Source organism: Girardinichthys multiradiatus, chromosome Y, assembly GCF_021462225.1.
Source record: "Girardinichthys multiradiatus isolate DD_20200921_A chromosome Y, DD_fGirMul_XY1, whole genome shotgun sequence".
In the NCBI taxonomy this organism is placed as follows: Eukaryota; Metazoa; Chordata; class Actinopteri; order Cyprinodontiformes; family Goodeidae; genus Girardinichthys; species Girardinichthys multiradiatus.
This window is the reverse complement of record NC_061818.1, coordinates 32,960,465-32,981,150: the sequence shown is the minus strand read 5'-3', so window position 1 is coordinate 32,981,150 and position 20,686 is coordinate 32,960,465. Positions and strand designations below refer to the sequence as shown.

The window sequence follows — 20,686 nt, the reverse complement described above, 5'->3', positions numbered from 1 at the left end:
TATACTGTCATTTTTCCGTGTCCGTTGTTTTTTAGTATTTTTTATTTTAACCTATAAAAGCCTTTTGTATAAAGCTTTTACAGAGCCAACAAAACTGGTAAAAAGAACAAAAATGGCTTCTTGAGTGTTGTAACAATTTTATTGCTTGAAGCGTTGAAGGAGCAGGCAATGTTTAACATGTAGCGCATTCAGGTCTGTGTTCAGAGAGCAGTCCCAGGAAGATCAGGGTCTCTGATAGCAGGATTTACTGACAGCAGACAACGAGTAAAGGTCATTAAAAGAAAAACCAGCAAAACCTAACAGGGGTCAGCCAGAGGGGGAAGGTATGAGGGGACAGCGCTTCCTGTATTTCAGTCTCCTCATTTTGGGGAGTCTGCTGACCACTTTCATCTGGTATACATTCAACAACAAGTAAGTTTCTTTTCTGCCTAAGCAGTACAAACAAGAATGAGGAACTTATGAGTTTGTTTGGTGTTGAGGGTCCGTTAGGTCATATAGAATCAAAGGCATGCTAGTGATATAATGAGAAGAGAAAACAAGAGAAACATGGCTTTATTTCTGTGAAGTGATTCATTGGTATTTTCTACAATTATGTTGTCTACTGAGTTAAAAGAAAAAAAAAACATTGACGCAATCTTACAGAAAACATAGTATCTGGTTTCTATGAAAGCATCAGATAGTTACTATTTTGCTCAACCATTTTTTTCTGTTGTCTATGAAAGAGAGTAAATCCATCTCCTGCAGTTTTAATAGAAATATATTCAGGTGTTTTATGACTAACTGCTGTTAACTTTAACACAAAAACAGAAAAACATATATATAGTTTTTTCTAAATTAGTAGCTTAATATTCTACAAATATTAAGCAATAAAATGATTCACTGGCTATTCTATATGTATATCTAACAGAGTGTTACACTTGGTAAAGGTTTATAGCAGTGGCGTCCAAACTATTTTCCACGTGACCTTAAATCAGCAAGTTGAAAGCAATCGCAGGCCACGGGAAAATATAAAAATTCTTTAAATTTAAGATGCAAAAATGGTCCTTGTTTTATTTTTTTTTAAACAACTACATATTAAATATGTTGAATGAAAAAAAAGTTCTTATTTTTAGAGAGAAGGGATCTAAAAATGATTGTAGATTGGAAACATAAAAAGGTGTCACACTTTTGCCGTACAAAAAATAATCATAAATCTTTCTAATTTTGTGGGGGCCAACTGTTTTCTTCTTTGTTAGTCTAGAAAAAGGTTTTTTCTGTGGTTAGCAATAAAAACGGAATATGGGTCCCTCACGCTTGCTGTATCCAGCCAGGTTTATTAAATAAGTGTGCCCAAGTCTGCTTTTGAGTAAAAGTTGTTGAAACTTTGTGGTCGTCTTACCATTAAATAAATAAAAAAATTTTAAAAAGCAAAAAATGTGGTTAAAAAAAGGTTAATACTTTGTGTTGTACCCAAGGACTTAACTTTGGGTCTAACATTGTGGGGATTAAGCGATCTGCCTATTTATTTATTTAATGAATCATTCTCTTATGTAAATTGAGTCAGGTTAATTTGGGGTTCCTGTAATAGAAACACAGCAATGCTTTTACTGTGATTTACTTAACCTTCCTGTTTTCTTTATATTTACTCTGCACCTTCTCTGTTCCACATCAGTTCAACAAGTAATAAAAGGCTTATTTTTAGGATTTTATTTTCTTACACAGTACCAAATTTTTTATATTTTTAGAGCAACATTATATTCATGAATGCTGCATCATGGTGTTTTGGGGGGTGTGGAACAGATTAATTGTATTTCAATTCACATAATAGGCACACACATATGAACATATGAATAATTCCAGTTTAGAACTCTATCTCGGAACAAATTAAATTATAAAATAAAGGTACCACCAGGGACATAATTAGTCTTGAAACACTAGGGACTTTAGCTTAGGACCCTAAATAGTTTAGTTTTCATAAAATAGTGGCCCAGTTTATAAGTAATTTTAAGTTAGAAAAACATAGGACATGTTGTACCAGTTTTTGCCTTGGCTGGATTTTCATTGAATATAAATTATTGTGAATCAAACAAAACTTTTACAATAATTTTACCTATTTTTTTTTTGTTTTTTTGTTAGTAGTTGAAGTGAAGGATAAAGAGAAATGGAGTCCAGGGTAAATGAGAAACACATTTTGCTGAAGCAGATGTTGACAGATGTTGTGATATTTAGAAAAAACTTAATGTAATAAATAAAAACTTAAACTGAATTTCTGCTCAGTCTGACAAAAGTAATTCTTGAGCTGAGAGAAACTGTTTACCGTGGGTCAAATAAATGGGCTTCTTTTCGCATCGGCTAAATTACCTTTTAAATCTTTACTGTCATCACGCTGTATCACTCCTGAAGCTCCATGGTCTTAATTTCTTACATTTCAAAAATGGAAACTGGAAAAAAGTTGATTTTCTTAAATCTTAGTCAAATGGTAACATCCTAAAAACACATTTCTTTATTTTAATTTTTGAGCATGTGAGTCTTTACTATCTAAAACTTTCTGTAGAGAAAAAAGTTGTTTAAAATATAACACAGAGCCTCATCCTGGACCTTTCTTGGACTCTCATCTTTTGTCCTGTTATCAGTACTAATATTACACTAATACACTAGTATTACAGTGTACATAAAACTGCATGTATGTATTATCTTGAGTAAAACTGTATCCTTGTTTAATTAGTTTAGTTAATATTACATATTTATTGTATTATTCAGAGATGTAAAACAGTTATCTTATTAATGTTCCACCTGTGATTAAATGCTTTGATTTATTTCTTATTAATCCACCTTTAAACAACCCAGAGCTGGAATTTGAGAATAATGTTCAAAAGAACCTCACAAGAGTCTACGCATGTTTTCATCAGCAAAGGTGCATTGACTATTGCAATGCACTGCGTGATGGAAAAAAACAGGGTTCTTTCAATCGGCTCCAACTGGTCCAGAACGCTGCTGCTAGAAGCTCAAAGAGAGGGTTTCTGCTGTTTCCTATCACCGGCAGGCCATGTAACTTTAACTGTAGCTCAGATGATGGTCCTTCTACTCTCTGTTACTCATTATGATCCTGATGATGCTCATTAGAGTAAACATCCAGTTCATGTCTTGCTGGGTGAATAAGTGATTAACTGTAGCTTATAATTATTCCATTCTGAGTCAGCATTCAATTTTTCCAGCTAACTTCAGCCTGGGTTAAGCTGCTCTTCTCCCACCTGTTCCATGCACACACCCACCAGGATCCCACTGTCCGGTTGGCTCCTCGGCTGCTCTTAAATGAGCCATCTTCCCTATTGTAACCCTGTTCAGACAATCAATTTCACATGCTGTTGTGCAAATGGAATAGACAACAGGGGGAAATCTTTGGTGATTAGCAAGACACACTCAATAAAGGAGTGGTTCTGCAGGTGGGGACCACAGACCGCTTCTCAGTACCTCTGCTTTCTGGCTGATGTTTTGGTCACTTTTGAATGTTGGTGGTGCTTTCACACTCATGGTAGCATGAGACGGACTCTACAACCCACACAAGTGGCTCAGGTAGTGCAGCTGTTGGGACCACAGAGCCATGGGTTTTCAACACTAAAACTCCGGTACATACTTTCCTGGAACCTTTCAAAATAAAGTGCATTAACCTTCTTCCAGCACAGCCAGGAAAGGGGGTAACTGCGGACTTCCTGTGGCGCCAATACCCAAATAAAAGCCCTACCTTTCCACAAGTCTTTCTCTTCCAGAGGGACCGGTCAGGAGGGAACAAAGCACGCTGAATGTCTTTTGCTGGCAAAAAGACATAAATTCAACTGGATCCAAGGACCGATCATTTGCAAAAGTTAAGTAGAATGAAATACTGTCTGTGTATCCGGTATTTTCATTCATGAACGGGGAAATTAAGGTGTAAGAGTTGCTTACATTTTCTCTTCGAGGCCCCACAGAAGCAAACGGTGTTTCGAGAGAAGCCGGTGGAGAAGCTGTTTCGACAAGCCGAGTCTGGAGGAAAGACGACGGCCGCAATCGTGTTTACGGTAACGAACAGCTGGTCACCTTCTGATCGGGAGAAACTGAGGAAGTTAGCGGGAAGCTAACCTTTGTTCACAGAACAAACGCACCTTCGGATCGGAAGAAACTGAAGAAGTTAGCGGGAAGCTAACTCTTTGTTCACGACGGATATCTTCTTCAAACTTCGCCCTTGGACAACATTCACTCAACAGGGTCAGAGGTTGGGTTTTGGGCAGATTAACAGATTGGTTTAGGATGAAATGATCTAAAGGTTTTCATGTTATGAAGTTTGAACCGTCACCTTAACGTGGTGGAGGGGTTTGAGTGCTCAAATGATCCTAGAGGCTATGTTGTCTGGGGCCTAAATGCCCCTGGTAGGGTCTCCCATGGCAAACAGGTTCACCACAACGGACCGGAACATTACCCCCATTACTGCGGCAGCCGCACCGATCCGTCTGTCGATCTCCCGCTTCATTCTTCCCTCTCTCGTGAACAAGACCCCGAGATACTTAAACTCCTCCACTTGAGGCAGGAACTCCCCTCCAACCTGAAGAGGACAAGCCACCCTTTTCCGGTCGAGTACCATGGCCTCGGACTTGGAGGAGCTGATCCTCATCCCAGCCGCTTCACACTCGGCTGCGAACCGCCACAGCGCATGCTGTAGGTCTTGGCTAGAGGGGGCCAGCAGGACCACGTCATCTGCAAAAAGAAGAGACGAACTCCACTGGTCCCCAAACCAGACCCCCTCCGGCCCTTGGCTGCATCTAGAAATCCTGTCCATAAAAGTTATGAACAGGACCGGTGACAAAGGGCAGCCCTGCCGGAGTCCAACATGCACCGGGAACAGGTCCGACTTATTGCCGGCAATGCGGACCAAACTCCTGCTCCGCTCGTACAGGGACCGGATGGCCCCTAATAAAGGGCCCCCGATTCCATACTCCTGGAGCACCCCCCACAGGGCATCATGAGGGACACAGTCGAATGCCTTCTCCAGGTCCACAAAACACATGTGAACCGGTTGGGCAAACTCCCATGAACCCTCGAGCACCCTGTAGAGGGTATAGAGCTGGTCCAGTGTTCCACGGCCGGGACGAAAACCACACTGCTCCTCCTGAAGCCGAGGTTCGACTATCGGTCGGACTCTCCTCTCCAATACCCTGGCGTAGGCCTTACCAGGGAGGCTGAGGAGTGTGATCCCCCTGTAGTTGGACACACCCTCCGGTCCCCCTTCTTATGAAGTCCAGAGGCACTGTCCCTGACCGCCACGCAATGTTGAAGAGGTGTGTCAACCATGACAGCCCTACGACATCCAGAGACTTGAGGTACTCAGGGCGGATCTCATCCACCCCCGAAGCCTTGCCACCGCGGAGCTTTTTAACCACCTCGGTGACTTCAGCCTGGGTGATGAAAGAGTCTAACCCTGAGTCCCCATCCTCTGTTTCCACCACGGAATGCGTGATGGCAGGATTGAGGAGATCCTCGAAGTACTCCTTCCACCACCCGGGAGACTGCAGTCGAGGTCTGCAGTCTCCCACCCCCACTATAAACAGTGTTGGCGAAGCACTGCTTCCCCCTCCTGAGGCGCCGGACGGTTTGCCAGAATCGCTTCGAGGCCAACCGGTAGTCCTTCTCCATGGCCTCACGGAACTCCTCCCAGGCCCGAGTTTTTGCCTCTGCCACAGCCCGGGCCGCAGCACGCTTGGCCTCACGGTACCCGTCAGCCACCTCAGGAGTCCTACAAGACAACCACAGCCGATAGGACTCCTTCTTCAGTTTCACAGCATCCCTTACTGCCGGTGTCCCCCACCGGGTTCTGGGATTGCCGCCGCGACAGGCACCGCAGACCTTACGGCCGCAGCTATGGGCAGCAGCATCGACAATAGATGCGGAGAACATGGTCCACTTGGACTCTATGTCTCCAACATCCCCCGGGATCTGGTCGAAGCTCTCCCGGAGTCCAAATATTTAAATGCAATGTTTATTTATATAACTGCGGTGCTGTGAGTTATCATGACCCCACAGAATTTTTACAAATAACCAAATTCTGCACTTTATCATCAGGAAGTAGAACACCGCCACCTCACCTTCTGTTTTAACTGAAGTCTTCTGTTAATTGATAAGTAGGTTTATTATATACCTTCCTTATGAATGTTAAGAAATGTCATCCAGCACATAACGGCATTAGCATTTACGCTTTTCAGCTATTGTAATTCTGGTAATTCAGCCTGTAATTTTACATTTTAGTTTCTGACTTTTCTGAAATATGATTTGAGAAAAAAAATTATTTAGACAATATTAAAGAAATGTAATATCTTTTATTGTTTGTGGGGTGAGTAGTAGGCTATCTAGAACAATAGTTCTAGGTGTATTTGTAAATTTAAAGCCACCACTCACCAACATGAAAGTGAGTCAGCATGAAGCATTCCGATTTTATTGAGCCAAGAATTGTTTAACTAGTTGGCCGAGGCAAAGCTACTTTTTAGGCCTGAAGTTTGCGGCAATCTTTCTGCAGCCTAGGCTGCTAAAGCGAATGTAGACTACAATGAAAGAAAATCACACTTTTTAATGTGACATTATTTGGTTCATTGCCAGTGCTATGTTAATGCAGTTGTGCGTCTGTTTATCACAGAATCCAATCATTCTGGACCTGACTGCATCCTTATGCAAAAAAACAACTGAGGAGAGACACGAGAGACATCGTCCTTCTTAAGTTTTACGTTTCTGCAATGCTATATTAATCTTAATGATTGGCCAATATTTAAATCAGTCTCTCTCTCTCTCTCTCTCTCTCTCTCACACACACACACACACAAATGTACATACAGGTCCTTCTCAAAATATTAGCATATTGTGATAAAGTTCATTATTTTCCATAATGTCATTATGAAAATTTTACATTCATATATGTTAGATTCATTGCACACTAACTGAAATATTTCAGGTATTTTATTGTCTTAATACAGATGATTTTTGCATACAGCTCATGAAAACCCAAAATTCCTATCTCACAAAATTAGCATATTTCATCCGACCAATAAAAGAAAAGTGTTTTTAATACAAAAAAACGTCAACCTTCAAATAATCATGTACAGTTATGCACTTAATACTTGGTCGGGAATCCTTTTGCAGAAATGACTGCTTCAATGCGGCGTGGCATGGAGGCAATCAGCCTGTGGCACTGAGGTCTTATGGAGGCCCAGGATGCTTCGATAGCGGCCTTTAGCTCATCCAGAGTGTTGGGTCTTGAGTCTCTCAACGTTCTCTTCACAATATCCCACAGATTCTCTATGGGGTTCAGGTCAGGAGAGTTGGCAGGCCAATTGAGCACAGTGATACCATGGTCAGTAAACCATTTACCAGTGGTTTTGGTACTGTGAGCAGGTGCCAGGTCGTGCTGAAAAATGAAATCTTCATCTCCATAAAGCTTTTCAGCATATGGAAGCAAGAAGTGCTCCAAAATCTCCTGATAGCTAGCTGCATTGACCCTGCCCTTGATAAAACACAGTGGACCAACACCAGCAGCTGACATGGCACCCCAGACCATCACTGACTGTGGGTACTTGACACTGGACTTCTGGCATTTTGGCATTTCCTTCTCCCCAGTCTTCCTCCAGACTCTGGCACCTTGATTTCCGAATGACATGCAGAATTTGCTTTCATCCGAAAAAAGTACTTTGGACCAATGAGCAACAGTCCAGTGCTGCTTCTCTGTAACCCAGGACTGGGGAATGTGGCACCTGTAGCCCATTTCCTGCACACGCCTGTGCACGGTGGCTCTGGATGTTTCTACTCCAGACTCAGTCCACTGGTTCCGCAGGTCCCCCAAGGTCTGGAATCGGCCCTTCTCCACAATCTTCCTCAGGGTCCGGTCACCTCTTCTCGTTATGCAGCGTTTTCTGCCACACTTTTTCCTTCCCACAGACTTCCCACTGAGGTGCCTTGATACAGCACTCTGGGAACAGCCTATTCGTTCAGAAATTTCTTTCTGTGTCTTACCCTCTTGCTTGAGGGTGTCAATAGTGGCCTTCTGGACAGCAGTCAGGTCGGCAGTCTTACCCATGATTGGGGTTTGGAGTGATGAACCAGGCTGGGAGTTTTAAAGGCCTCAGGAATCTTTTGCAGGTGTTTAGAGTTAACTCGTTGATTCAGATGATTAGGTTCATAGCTCGTTTAGAGAGCCTTTTAATGATATGCTAATTTTGTGAGATAGGAATTTTGGGTTTTCATGAGCTGTATGCCAAAATCATCCGTATTAAGACAATGAAAGACCTGAAATATTTCAGTTAGTGTGCAATGAATCTAAAATATATGAATGTTAAATTTTCATCATGACATTATGGAAAATTATGAACTTTATCACAATATGCTAATTTTTTGAGAAGGACCTGTATACAGAGTTCAGGAGTTCAAAGTTCATTAGCAATTTAGCTACATTTCTCCTTTTTGACTGTGTAGGTTCACAATTCATTGAGTACTACTCTTGGAAAAGTTAGCATCTGATCCATTATTTCTCATCTCTGTTCCTTCTCTTTTTTTCCTCCCTGAAACACATAGCAACACCCAATATGATGAACGCTGCTTTAAAATTCATTACTGTGATAAGGTGTTGGATTATACCTTTTTGTAGTGTTAATAAATTACACTTGGAAGTATTTAATGTGTCCGCTCTTACTTATTCCCATTAACTAACTGCATGGATTAAGGTGTGCAGTTTTAAAGAGTTCTACAGTTGGTATACACATTGTAACGGCCGAAAAGGTGTGCGTTATTGAATGTTATGGGCCGGTCTGGTATTAAATGCCAGGCCCGTTGTATTTTTTTCTTTTTTGGTCCCCTGGTTTTCAGCATATGAAAATAACAGATTTTCAGAGTGAAACTGTTCAAAGTAGAAACTTTTATTTATATTTGGAAAACTTTAAATTCTTTTTTTCCCATTTATATACAGCTGGCACCGACCTCTGAAAAAAGATCCTGAAATTAAAAGCAGTGACTCATGTACAGATTGCAGGTGAGAACACATTGTTTAAGCTAATCGTTTCATGGCTTGTTTGTTCCTGTTATAATCCAAGGTCATGTCAGTATAACATATTTTACTGCATGTACGGATGTACTTTGTACCACAGGGAGGAAAAACACATAATAGAACTCTGCTCTGCCTCCCGGACACAAGAAAATCAAAAAGTCAAGTAAGAAAGTCCCCTCAAAGATTTGTGTTAGTAGTTTTACATTTTCTTTTGTTTCCAGAAAACCTTGCCTCAAACAGTTGTACATAAACAGTACCCTTCTCACCCATTAGTACCCTTGGTAAATGTGAGAGAATTTAAGTACACCCTTTCATCAAACTTTTTGACAGGTGGGTGGGACTTCCGGTGAGGGCGGGATTTCCGGTGGGGGCCATATGGGCGCCATGTGGGCAGGAGGTCACGTGGTCAAGCAGGTGGTGTGTCCAAGGGGGCGTAACAGTGGATGCTGATTGGTTGTCGTCATTAGGGGCAATACCTTAAATGAGTCAATTAAAACACAGGGGTGTGTTTGTTATAAATAGAACAAGACAAATATGGTATTATCGGAAACTGTTTGGCATCAGCACCAATTAAAAATAGAGGGGGTGTGTTTGTAAGCATCGTTAAACCTTGAATAACCCAATGAAAACAATAGGGCGTGCCTTAGTGTTTACTTTAAATACAGAGATAAAACTCTGCACTTTACATGCAGCATTCGTTGGAAAAAAAGAACACCCGTTCAACAATGACTAGAGTTAAGAGAGTTTATCGTCAAGCGGAGGAGAAACGCAACGCGTGCCAAGATGATGATGATGAACAAGCAACTGCATCATATACTTCCTCAACGGAGATACCTATCGGAATTCCCGTCGTGACATACTCTACCGATGATGAGGATCCAAAATCAACTTCAACAACCATGGTTGAAAATCAGACCTCGGTTCGGCCAAGAGGTATGTCAGTTCTGTGCGAAACCCCAGTGACCGTCTACCAGTATTCATCCCGTGAATTGAATGCTCCTAAGAAATCAACATACTACATCTGCAGGGTACAAAGACCCCCGTTCAAGACTCTGCAGGAAGAATGGTCTTTGGAGCCATATGGCCTGGTTGGCAGCTGGGGTTATATTTTCATGTATGAAATAGGAGAGCTTTGCCTGTATCAATTGGATCAAGAAGAGGTATTTAATGGATCACTGGCTCTGTGTACACTCACCCACAGCGACTGGGCTGTGTTAAAGCTTGCAATCCCGCACCTTAATGATAGCCCTGAAACAGTCTCAAGGCAGGAGAGGGAGGAAGAAGAAGAAGAAGAAAATGAACTGTCTCCTCGACCTGTAAAACGGGCGAGAATGTTTCATATACCATCCGATGTTGAAATAGCTGAGAGAGAACCTCTCTTTAGCGCAGTGTGGGGGTCAAAAACCACAGCAAATGGCCGCTGGTCTTTTCGGGCAAGCAGACGCAGGAACAACCGGACGAGTCCCTCAGATCTGTTTGTGTTGGAGGCTTTCAATCAAGACTGCGGCGTATTCAAGACAATGCTGGCTCTGCCGTTTGAAGCTTGGGCAGAGAAGATGAGTGAAATTGGACATCGTCTTTCCGACCTTTTCCAAAAGTCACGAAGTTGGATCGATGTCATGTCAGTGAAAAAAACGCTGACGTTTCCTGTTTTACGTTTAGAACGAACCCTCTTCTGAGGACACGCCCCTTCCTATGATATATATACGGGGGGATAACTGCAAGCTCACAGACACTGAGAATCGTATCATGAGAATGAGTGGACCGACACCATACAGGGATCTCTACAACCACCGAGCAGAGATCCACTTCTCTCCTGAGCACGATGAAAGCTTCAACATTGGACCATATCATCCGCCTTCCCCTGACCTCTTCTCACCATCCACCTCAACATCCTCATTCTCAGAGAACCACTACAGTCCTGCATCACCTACAGGATACAACATGAAATATCTACCGCTTTCTCCAGACCTCTGCTCACCATCACCGCTATTCATGGCTGAGTCTGTAGACGCGAATGTCCTGCCTGAAGACATGAAGGTGGTCGTGGAGGAGGAGGTAGCCACCGGCTACTCACCCTCTACCGAAGCCCCTACACAAACCCTGGAACCGATGGAGGACCCTCAGCCTTCAGCAGAGGATGAGAGTAACCAGGAGGACGAAATTGACGGTTGGTTCTCAACCACCCTCATCAATACGGTGAAAACAGCGATACTTCATTTATTCAACATAACCTCTTTGAACTATCTCAGAGAAACCTGCTATGGATGTATAACGAACCACCCAAGCCAGCGTCAACACCATTGCCTGGAGGTACTGGGGGAGGATTATTACCAAGTCAACTTTCAACGCATCGTACGACGACTCGTAACCCCCAAACTCATTCCTGCTATTCAGAATCTTCTGGTACTTCGAAGCATACAAGCGGATGACTTCAGAGTGAAGACGATTGCCAAGACGGTTTTATATGAACTGAAATCGGTACAAGGCATCCACAGTGCAATAGCGCACGTTTATGATCGCATGGTCGATGAGAAACATCTCAAACAACTTAACTCTGTTTCAGAGTGCTATGGACTGACAAACTGATCTCACATGTTTGATGACTTGTTGTTGTATCATTTTTTTTTTTAGTATTCCAGTACTTTAGTTAATCTGCATTATATGATTTTTCTTCTTTTTTCTTTTTTACTATTAAATACAATTAAAGTAGGAACCTTTCCCAAAAAGTGTTGTTTAAAAAGCTAGTAGTGTTTGAATTCATCTGCATTTTATCTGATTTTGTTTTCTGGTTGTTTTTTGTTTATATTAAATAAAAAAAATAAAATAAAAAAAAATAAGGATAAATCTACCCTCCTGTGTGTTTTTTCTCATTATTTAACAAGTAATCGGCAGAGTAAGCATAAGGCAGAGATGGCAGGAAGACGGCTGATGAAGAAAGTATATTATAGCCCTTCAAATCCGGGAAGTTTTGGGGGTGTAGATAGGCTGAGGAGGGTTATGCAAGATGAAACGGGAAAGAAGGTTGCGGTTGAAAAAGTTAAAGATTTTTTATCAGGAGAAGATACCTATACTCTACATAAACCTGCAAGAATAAAGTTCCCGAGAAACAGAGTTTTTGTCACCAGACCATTGAGGCAGTTCCAGGCTGATCTCTGTGACATGCAAGCTCTGGCCATGGAAAATGATGGTTATAATTATTTATTAACAGTCATTGACATCTTTTCAAAAAGGGCGTATGTACGAGTTTTGAAGAGGAAAACAGCCGCTGAGGTGGTAAAGGCATTTGAATCAGTTTTTACAGAAAGTCAGATCCCCAAAAAACTTCAGACTGATGCCGGTAAAGAATTTTTTAACAAGAAATTTAAAGTTTTAATGGAGAAACACGGTATTGAACATTTTGCCACAGCGAGTGAAGCAAAAGCTTCAGTGGTCGAGAGATTTAACCGCACATTAAAAACAAGGATGTGGAGATATTTTACAGCTAACAATACCCGGCGGTACGTCGATGTACTGCAAAACCTAGCTAGAAGCTACAACCATTCCTACCACTCCAGCATTAAAATGAGCCCTATGGAAGTGACCCCAGAAAATGCCTTTCAAGTGTTTCAGAATCTGTATGATGTCAAGTCCAACAGATATTGCAAGGACTCAGTGACAACGTTTAAACAAGGGGATCTTGTCATAAAATCCAAGGTCCGTGGAGTGTTTGACAAAAAATACGAACAGAGTTTTACGGATGAAGTGTTTACAGTGTATGACCGGATACCCCGTTCTCCTCCTGTATACAAACTCAAAGATTTGGATGGAGAACCTATCGAGGGTTCCTTTTACGCTGAGGAACTTCAAAAAGTAAAAATATTTAACGACAAGATGTATCAAGTGGAAAAAATATTAAAACGACGTACGGTCAAGGGAGTCAAACAGGTTTTTGCAAGCTGGAAAAACTGGCCTGAGAAATTCAACAGTTGGATCAAGTTTGATGAACTTCGAAACGTATAAAAAAGGTTTGCACTAAACCTCACAGTTGACACAGCATCATGAACCGTCAGGTAGAGGATGATGGCTTTTACGTTACTCTTCCATCTAATGCTAGCATGGAAGTGTTTAAAAATAATACCAGTTCAAGTTTCCGTGTAAATTTAGCTCAACATATTGATTTAGAAGGCCAATGGATGGTTGCATTAGCCGAGATTTCATACCCTCATACATGGCATAATTTACCGGATTATGATGCCTACTTTGAATGGAGGAAGGTTGGTGATGTGGAGATCAATACGCAAAGGATCAGAAGTGGCTACTATAACAGCGTTGTTCAACTCGAGACAGAGATGGAAATGTTTTTCAAAAAATTGAAATCGGGTTTACGCATTAAATTCAGCAAAGTTCAAAAGAGATTTGCATTTCAAGCAAATAGTCCGTATGAAATACGCTTCTTCAGCACTCTAGCTTATATGATGGGCGTGAAACCAGGGGAATGGATTCATGTTTCTGAACCAAAACTGGCTCCTTTTCCGGCGGATATAAAGGCTGGTTTCTATCACCTATACTGTTACAGCGACGTGGTCAGCCCACAAATAGTAGGCGACACTTTTGCACCTTTACTGCGGACCGTCAAAGTACAAGGCACATTCAGTGATATGATTACTCAGACGTTTAACCCAGCCCACTACCTTCCAGTCTCCAGAAGACATATTGAAAATATCAATATAGAAATTAAATCGGACCAAAACGTTCCTGTAAATTTCGTCTATGGAAAGACCGTCATAAGACTACACTTCAGACCGGTGATATCACAACGTAGCCTGAGATAAATTTTATTTGTATAAACTATTCCAGAGATATGTATATAACCTCTAAGATTGATTGGTTATCATTCATATTACGCTGGTCATTCAACACTGCATCAAGCAGGCAAGAGAGAACATGGCACATCTAAGTCTGAGACGTGATCCAAATCGCTTTGTAAATTACTATGTAAGTCAATCAGGCGGTAATCTGCCAGGGTTTTATGGGGCCCCGGTCATGTACGGACGCGGAATTGGATCATTATTTTCAAAATTATTCCGCTTCGTATCCCCTCTGGTTAAAAAAGGATTTGCAATTGCAAAACCCCATCTTAAAACGACTGCATCAAATATCGCTTCGGATGTCATCGGTAGAGCCGTGAGTAAAATGAGTGGTTCTACACACATCGACGGTCAAGAAGGTTCAGGAATTATGGTTTTATCCAAAAGACCCAGAACAAGACCCCCTGGTGATCATTTAAGGACAGTTAAAAAACAATGACAAACGCGAAAAAGGAGATCAGTCGCAGCTGACAAACGAAGAGGAAGGAAGTCATACGCAAGTTTTGATATATTTAAATAATGGCTCTTTTACATAACAAATCATCAGAGTGCACGCTGGCAGAGTTGGACTTATTTTCTGCCCCGATGACGCAGCTATCGATCGAAGATAAAATTTACACCGAGATCCAGCCTTTATCAGCAATCACTGATGGAGGGCCGATCGAGTTTTTCATTCCGGGAGACGGAGAAAAGTATCTGGATCTCAACGATACGCTGTTGCATCTCAGAGTGAAAATTACTAACGAGAATGGAACAAACCTGCCAGATGATGCACCTGTAGGGCTCATCAACTACCCGTTAAACACCATCTTCAGTCAGTGTGACGTCACTCTCGGAGATCGAATGATTTCACAATCCAGCGCTACACATCCATATAGAGCCATGATTGAGACATTGTTAAACTTTTCTGAGGATTCTTTAAAAACCCAGTTTAGCTCCGGTCTTTTTTATAAAGACACTGCAGGTGCTCTGAACTCTATTGTTACAACTAACGGCCCTAACCAAGGTCTTAACAGCAGAGCAGGCTTTACGGCAAATTCCAGGGAGGTACATCTCCTAGGCCCCCTGCATGCAGACATATTTTTCTGCGAGAGACTTCTTTTAAACTCTGTTGACCTTAAATTAAACTTACAAGAGCCAACGATGCCTTTTGTCTCATGGCCGCAAGAGACTCCACTTACAAACTCAGGATATTAGGAGCATCTCTTTTTATCAAAAAAGTTACTGTCTCTCCAGCTGTACGACTGGGGCACGCTTCAGCTTTAATGAAAGCAAATGCTCTGTATCCACTTTCACGTGTGAATGTAAAAACATATTCCATCCCTGAAAATTCAAGGGTATGCAACCAAGAGAATCTTTTCTTAGGCATCTTTCCCAAGTATGTGGTGATTGCGTTACTGGATCATGACGCTTTTACAGGAACACGCAATCTCAATCCGTTTGACTTTAATCATTTTGATATGGAATATTTAGCTTTGTGTAAGGATGGCAGACAAATTCCTGCTAAAGCCTTCCAGCCAAATTTTAACCAAGGTCATTCAGTGAGAGAGTATTACAACTTGTTTACGGCTACAGGACGACATCTAAAAGATCTTCCACTGAGTATATCACGTCAGGAATTTAATCAAGGATACTCTCTATTCACATTTAATCTTAACCCGGGTGAGGACACAGATGCTCTATCTCCAGTTTCCAGTGGGAATTTAAGATTGGAAATGCGCTTCAGAAACCCGTTGCCATATACCACCACGCTGATCATCTACGCTTGTTATGATTCTATTTTAGAGATTGATTCAAAGAGGCGTGTGCTGGTGGATTATTATTAATCTAATCAGGCATGAATAATCATGAAATTGAGAGCCTGATCTGCTGGGAGATTTGTTTTGCGGTGTGTGGCCGTGCGACCAGCTGCCGCTGCTAGCTGACAAATTCCCAGGGCCGGCCTACTTTATCGTGAATACACATCCTTCACACATGCCGGGGGAACACTGGCTAGCTCTGACATTGGATGAGAATGGTCAATCCAGCTTTTTTGACTCTTATGGATTCTCTCCGGATTTCGAGTTCTACCCGTCAAGCATCGTAACATTTTTAGAAGACAGATCCTCAAAAATATTGTATCATAATAATCAGCTTCAAAACACTCTGTCCACTGTGTGCGGTCACCATTGCATTTTTTATCTATGTCATAGAGCGTGCGGATTATCAATGCAGCAAGTGTTGTCGAAATACACCGGAGATGTGATTAAGAATGATTTAATGGTATCTAACTTTGTGAAAAAATATCAGAAATGTGTCATTAATCAAAGTTGTACATTTTATACTCACGGAACATGCTCTTTGGAGATGTTTCTGGATTGTTATGGAATTTTAAATGTCTTATTTTTTTTTCATTGTTTGTTTTTTTTTTCTTCTTATGATTTAATATTTGTGTAATGATATCATATGTTAGTGTGTGAAGTAGAGAACGAAGTTAGACTTGAAAAATATAATCAATAAATATTTTATTGAATAAAAGAAATAGACTACATGTTTCATTTTTCTTATAACGGTTTATGGTGAAAATGTAATCCATCGGGGTGGTAGTGTCGTCTTACGAAGAGACCTTTTTGATCTCCCATCAGCATTTTTTGGATCTTCCAGCTCAGATCTCGACCAGTAGGGAGAATGAGTTATCTGCCTTCTTCTTCTTTTTCTTCTCTGCTTAACGCTGGGGGGTGTACCCCCATTTTCAATCGATGTACCCTCTGTTTTGAAACGTCTATATTCTTCACGAGCATAAGGGTTAATGACTGAAGATATAGGTATGTTTACTTCTGACATGGAGTGTAGAAAATCAGACCATCCTCGGGTTTGTGATGCTCCAGATTTTTTAAACGGAAGCATGAGATTTTTCAACAAATCAATCATGTGGGACCCCTTTATAATATTTCCGTTAAATACAAATTCACCTCGCGAAGTCCAACTCTCACTTCTTTCGGATAATTTCTTCAAAATGTACTCGGCATTTTTACGATTGTGTTTAGGAAGGCTTTTCAGTACTTCCGTAAGAACCTGATCCTTAGGGGCCTCGTCCTGCCCTGGGCCTTGTTTTTCTTGGGACCGCTCATGTTCAGGAACCTCTGTGTCACGCTGCAGCGTTAAACTGACCCGCTGTTTTTCTTCTTTGACACCTTGCTTAAGTAAAGTCAGATACCTCTGGAGAAGAGCATCGTATCTCTTGATTTTTTCATAAGAAGTCAAACCCGGCTCGTTTAATATCGCTCTCATTTCAGCATCCAAATTCTCCTCCGCCGTCTGTCTGATGGACGTGTCTGACTGGGTCAGACGCTTGAATTGATGAGGGGAAATGAGAAACATCTTCTGCGATGTTCTGAGAGACATTATCTCCTGATGATTCCACCCACTAGATCACCGATCAAGGGTGCAAGAGCCGTTAAGATGGGGAGAATAAAAACCACCTCGTTGCTTTTTGAGAGCCAACTGTTTAGTTTTTATCCCGGTTCTTTTATCACCCAACAATCTGATGATATTTCTTTGTTTCTTCAATTGTCGGTGTTGAGAGGGTGATAGTTTAATGTTACCTTTTAGGATATTCAGTGCAATCTCGCACAGAGCCTGAATAAAGTCGGGAGAGCAGTGTGCGAGAATATCTTTACGTTTCTGTGGACAGGCCTGGTACAAAGCTCTGAATAATGGTAAATTCCTTTTTATACACGCTGACATGATGACTTACTTTGTTCTGGGTACGTACACAGCAGGCCACTGCTGAGGAAGTATCCCCGTTCTCAGTCTGAAATGTTCTGGGCAGGTAGGCGTAAAATCGATGATTAAATATCCATGAGCTTCTCTCGTTGCGTCTTCAAAACTCTCCAAGAAGAGACCCTTTTGAGATGGAAACATTTGGCGGGCCAGTATATTCAGCTGGAGTTTATCTCTCGGGTTCTTAAACAACACCATATAATTACAGTTCAAACTAATAGTGCGACTGAACTTTCCCTGATGAAAAACATTCTGAGTCAACATCATAACACTCATATTACGATGGTGACGAAACTGGGTAAAGACCTTCATCACGTTTTCATCATCTGAGGCTTGAGCAATAACATCGTCTAGAATAATCAGATGATTCTGATCAGGAGGAAACATGTTTTCATCTTCAAAAGAATGAGGCAATCCTTCCACAAAGGTAATATTTTTATTCATCTTCTGCAATTCAACATACATGGGTTGAAAAGATGTGTAAATCCATACAATATTTTCTGGAACAATATCCATGACATGATTACAGTTTTGTAAAATACTTTTTACAAAGAAAGTTTTCCCGCAGCCGCTGGGTCCAACTATCATACATGAGAAAGGGGCTCTAAATCTAGGATCAAAATCAATCTCCTGTAAATCCATGTGACTTTTTATTTTATTTCTTCTTCAACTCTAATAACCGAAAGGCAGAGTTGTCCCGTCAGAAAAAAGACGTCTCTTATCATACACCAGTCGAAACTTTTTAAGAAATGTCGCGTTTGTCAAACGGAATCTCTTTTTATCCCTCCTGATCGTGTGCTGGGGGATTTCAATGACACCCTCACTTGACCCCTGTAAGTAGCCCTCGACCAGCCCTTTGATGCTGTCAAAATTGACCCTCTCGCTGCATTCATGCGTCTGAGTGATGCCTTTAGCACGTATCATTACATTTTTACGGTTTTTGGTCTGGTATGCATAACTCTTGGGTCCTGTCGATGCAAACTCCGAAATGCTGTCACCATCTAACTCGTCAGTAAGATCACCCAGATAATTCCCCAATTCCAAAGGAGTTTCACCACTTTTTGTCACATAAATCAAACTGTCCGTGTCAATATAAATCAATCTGTTCTGTAACTTCTCCATGCTGCTGAGAAGTTTTAAACGTGCATAAGCGGTGGTGAATGCTGCTATAAACACATTATTTGTCTTACTTGGTGGATATATGACACGTTTGCTGTAGTTCCACTGCACTACACACATTTCAGGGTTGAAAAAATGAAAATAGTTAACCCTGTATTTACTCGAGAACATGAAGCTGAAAAAGTCTTCAGGGTTAGTGATGACTGTGGTCTGAGACAGATCACTTCTTTGCGCAAATTTCCCCCAAAAACTGTTTAAACACAATTTTGCAACCTGCCTTTTGGCAGGATTCATCTCGATTTTCTCAGGGTCTAATTGGATGCCCTGATGCAGTTTGTAGTCGCTTATATACTTTGACTTACACTCCTGATCCACTGCTTCAGACGGATAGCCTGAAGCCTCCTGCTTACCCTTTAAAAAGCAATGAATGTAACCTTTAAAGATTGTATCACTTCTCTTTTCAAAATGCCACACCTCTGTGATTTTAGCAAGACGATAACTACACTCCAAAGCTTTACAGAGTTCTGCACTCACCCACACTCCCATCAAAGCTCTTTCTTGATCATTATGCATGCAAGGACCTGACTGGTTATTTAATTCAGCGCATGTGCGGCAGAGAGTGAACACAAGTTTACCTTGGGATGTTCTGTAAGGTAAAACAGGGAACAACAGGTTACGTGGTGGGTAGACCACAGCTTTGATTATACCGAAGTAGCTGCTGGGGTCATCAAAATCTTTGTAAATGATGGTGGGGTGTCCGAGGGGAAAAACGCAGTTGGCGTTTACATAAGGGTACAGAGATGTGTAATCCACATAGTGTACAGTTTCATCCGGTTCCGCTGTGTACCTCAACTTCATAGGACAGGTGCGTCCACCATACAGCGCATCCCGGGGGGATAGCGGTTCGGGTGCATTAACTTTCTCAAGAAAGCTGATCACCCCTCTGATTTTTTCATTTCAATCCACTCATGCTCCCATATGACTTCGAGACGAAGGCCGTACACAGTTTGTAACACCTTGCTTCTCTCAACAGTGGCTGCGTAAAACTGTTCAAATGCGACCCCACTCAACGGACACTTGTCATGAGGCATGTAACACTTTTTACAGCCGTGGAAAAAACAGCCATAAAATTCAAACGCAACTTTGACACCGTTAATCTCTGCATACCCATCAACTGAATATGGCCCGATTTTCTTTTCACCCCTATTTAATGCATGCTCGATAAATATGGCTCTGCTGTCTGCAATCCAGCCGAGCCATTGAATGGACGCGCTGGAGAACGTTTTACTGCTACGTCTGTAGTCCAGAGGTGATGGAATAGCTAAGGTTTGAGGAGGAAGGAAATTGGTTACAAAAACCTTCATGCAGGCTGATGCTATTGTGATACTTTTAAACGGATCCACACTTGTCTCCTTAAAGAACTCGTCTCTGAATTTTAAGCATCCTTGAAAAAGAATTTCAACGTCATTTTTACAATAACGAATAGCTTCTTTCTTAAAGTCAAAGACCTCTTTGCTCGCTTCTCTGTACCAGCTGCTAAACACCTGTTGTTCTTGAAGACTCATGCGTTCTACAGCGTAGCAGGATGGAGGAGGAAAAGCCCCCACATACTGGAGATGTTGTTCAGAGGAAAATAGGTGGGGAAAAAAACCCTTGCTTTGATCGGTAAAGCCTAACGCTTTCGGCATGGCACTAAGCTTCATGCACATGAAGGACAGGCTATCAATGTATTTTAACCTGTTATCAGGGTCGGTTAAACAGAGAAGTTTACTCCCTACCATGACAATATGTGGTTTAATCCCTAACTGCAGCATTGCTGTGAGAATCAGGTAACCATCGTACCCCCGCGCATTGTGCGCTATTAAGGTGTAACCTTTGTACATTGGCCTCCTGAAATGCAGGAGAAATTTTTGGGTGCAATTCA

At 41.6% G+C, this 20,686-nt stretch overlaps 1 protein-coding gene across 6 annotated transcripts in view; it reads left to right on the top strand.

Moving 5' to 3' along the window:
- The first annotated feature begins 222 nt into the window (after nucleotides 1–222).
- LOC124864048 (alpha-2,8-sialyltransferase 8F-like) overlaps nucleotides 223–20,686 on the top strand; it is a 39,612-nt gene continuing 19,148 nt past the window's right edge. For 2 of the 6 annotated variants that reach the window (XM_047358658.1, XM_047358655.1), the window contains exons 1-3: nucleotides 224–411; nucleotides 8,954–9,016; nucleotides 9,132–9,194. In XM_047358658.1, coding sequence (XP_047214614.1) covers nucleotides 326–411; nucleotides 8,954–9,016; nucleotides 9,132–9,194 — 212 coding nt within the window. In that variant the 5' untranslated portion in view covers nucleotides 224–325. Of the gene's footprint in view, nucleotides 412–8,953; nucleotides 9,017–9,131; nucleotides 9,195–20,686 lie in introns of all 6 variants that reach the window. The other 4 variants (XM_047358654.1, XM_047358660.1, XM_047358657.1 and 1 more) reach the window with 4 other exon arrangements.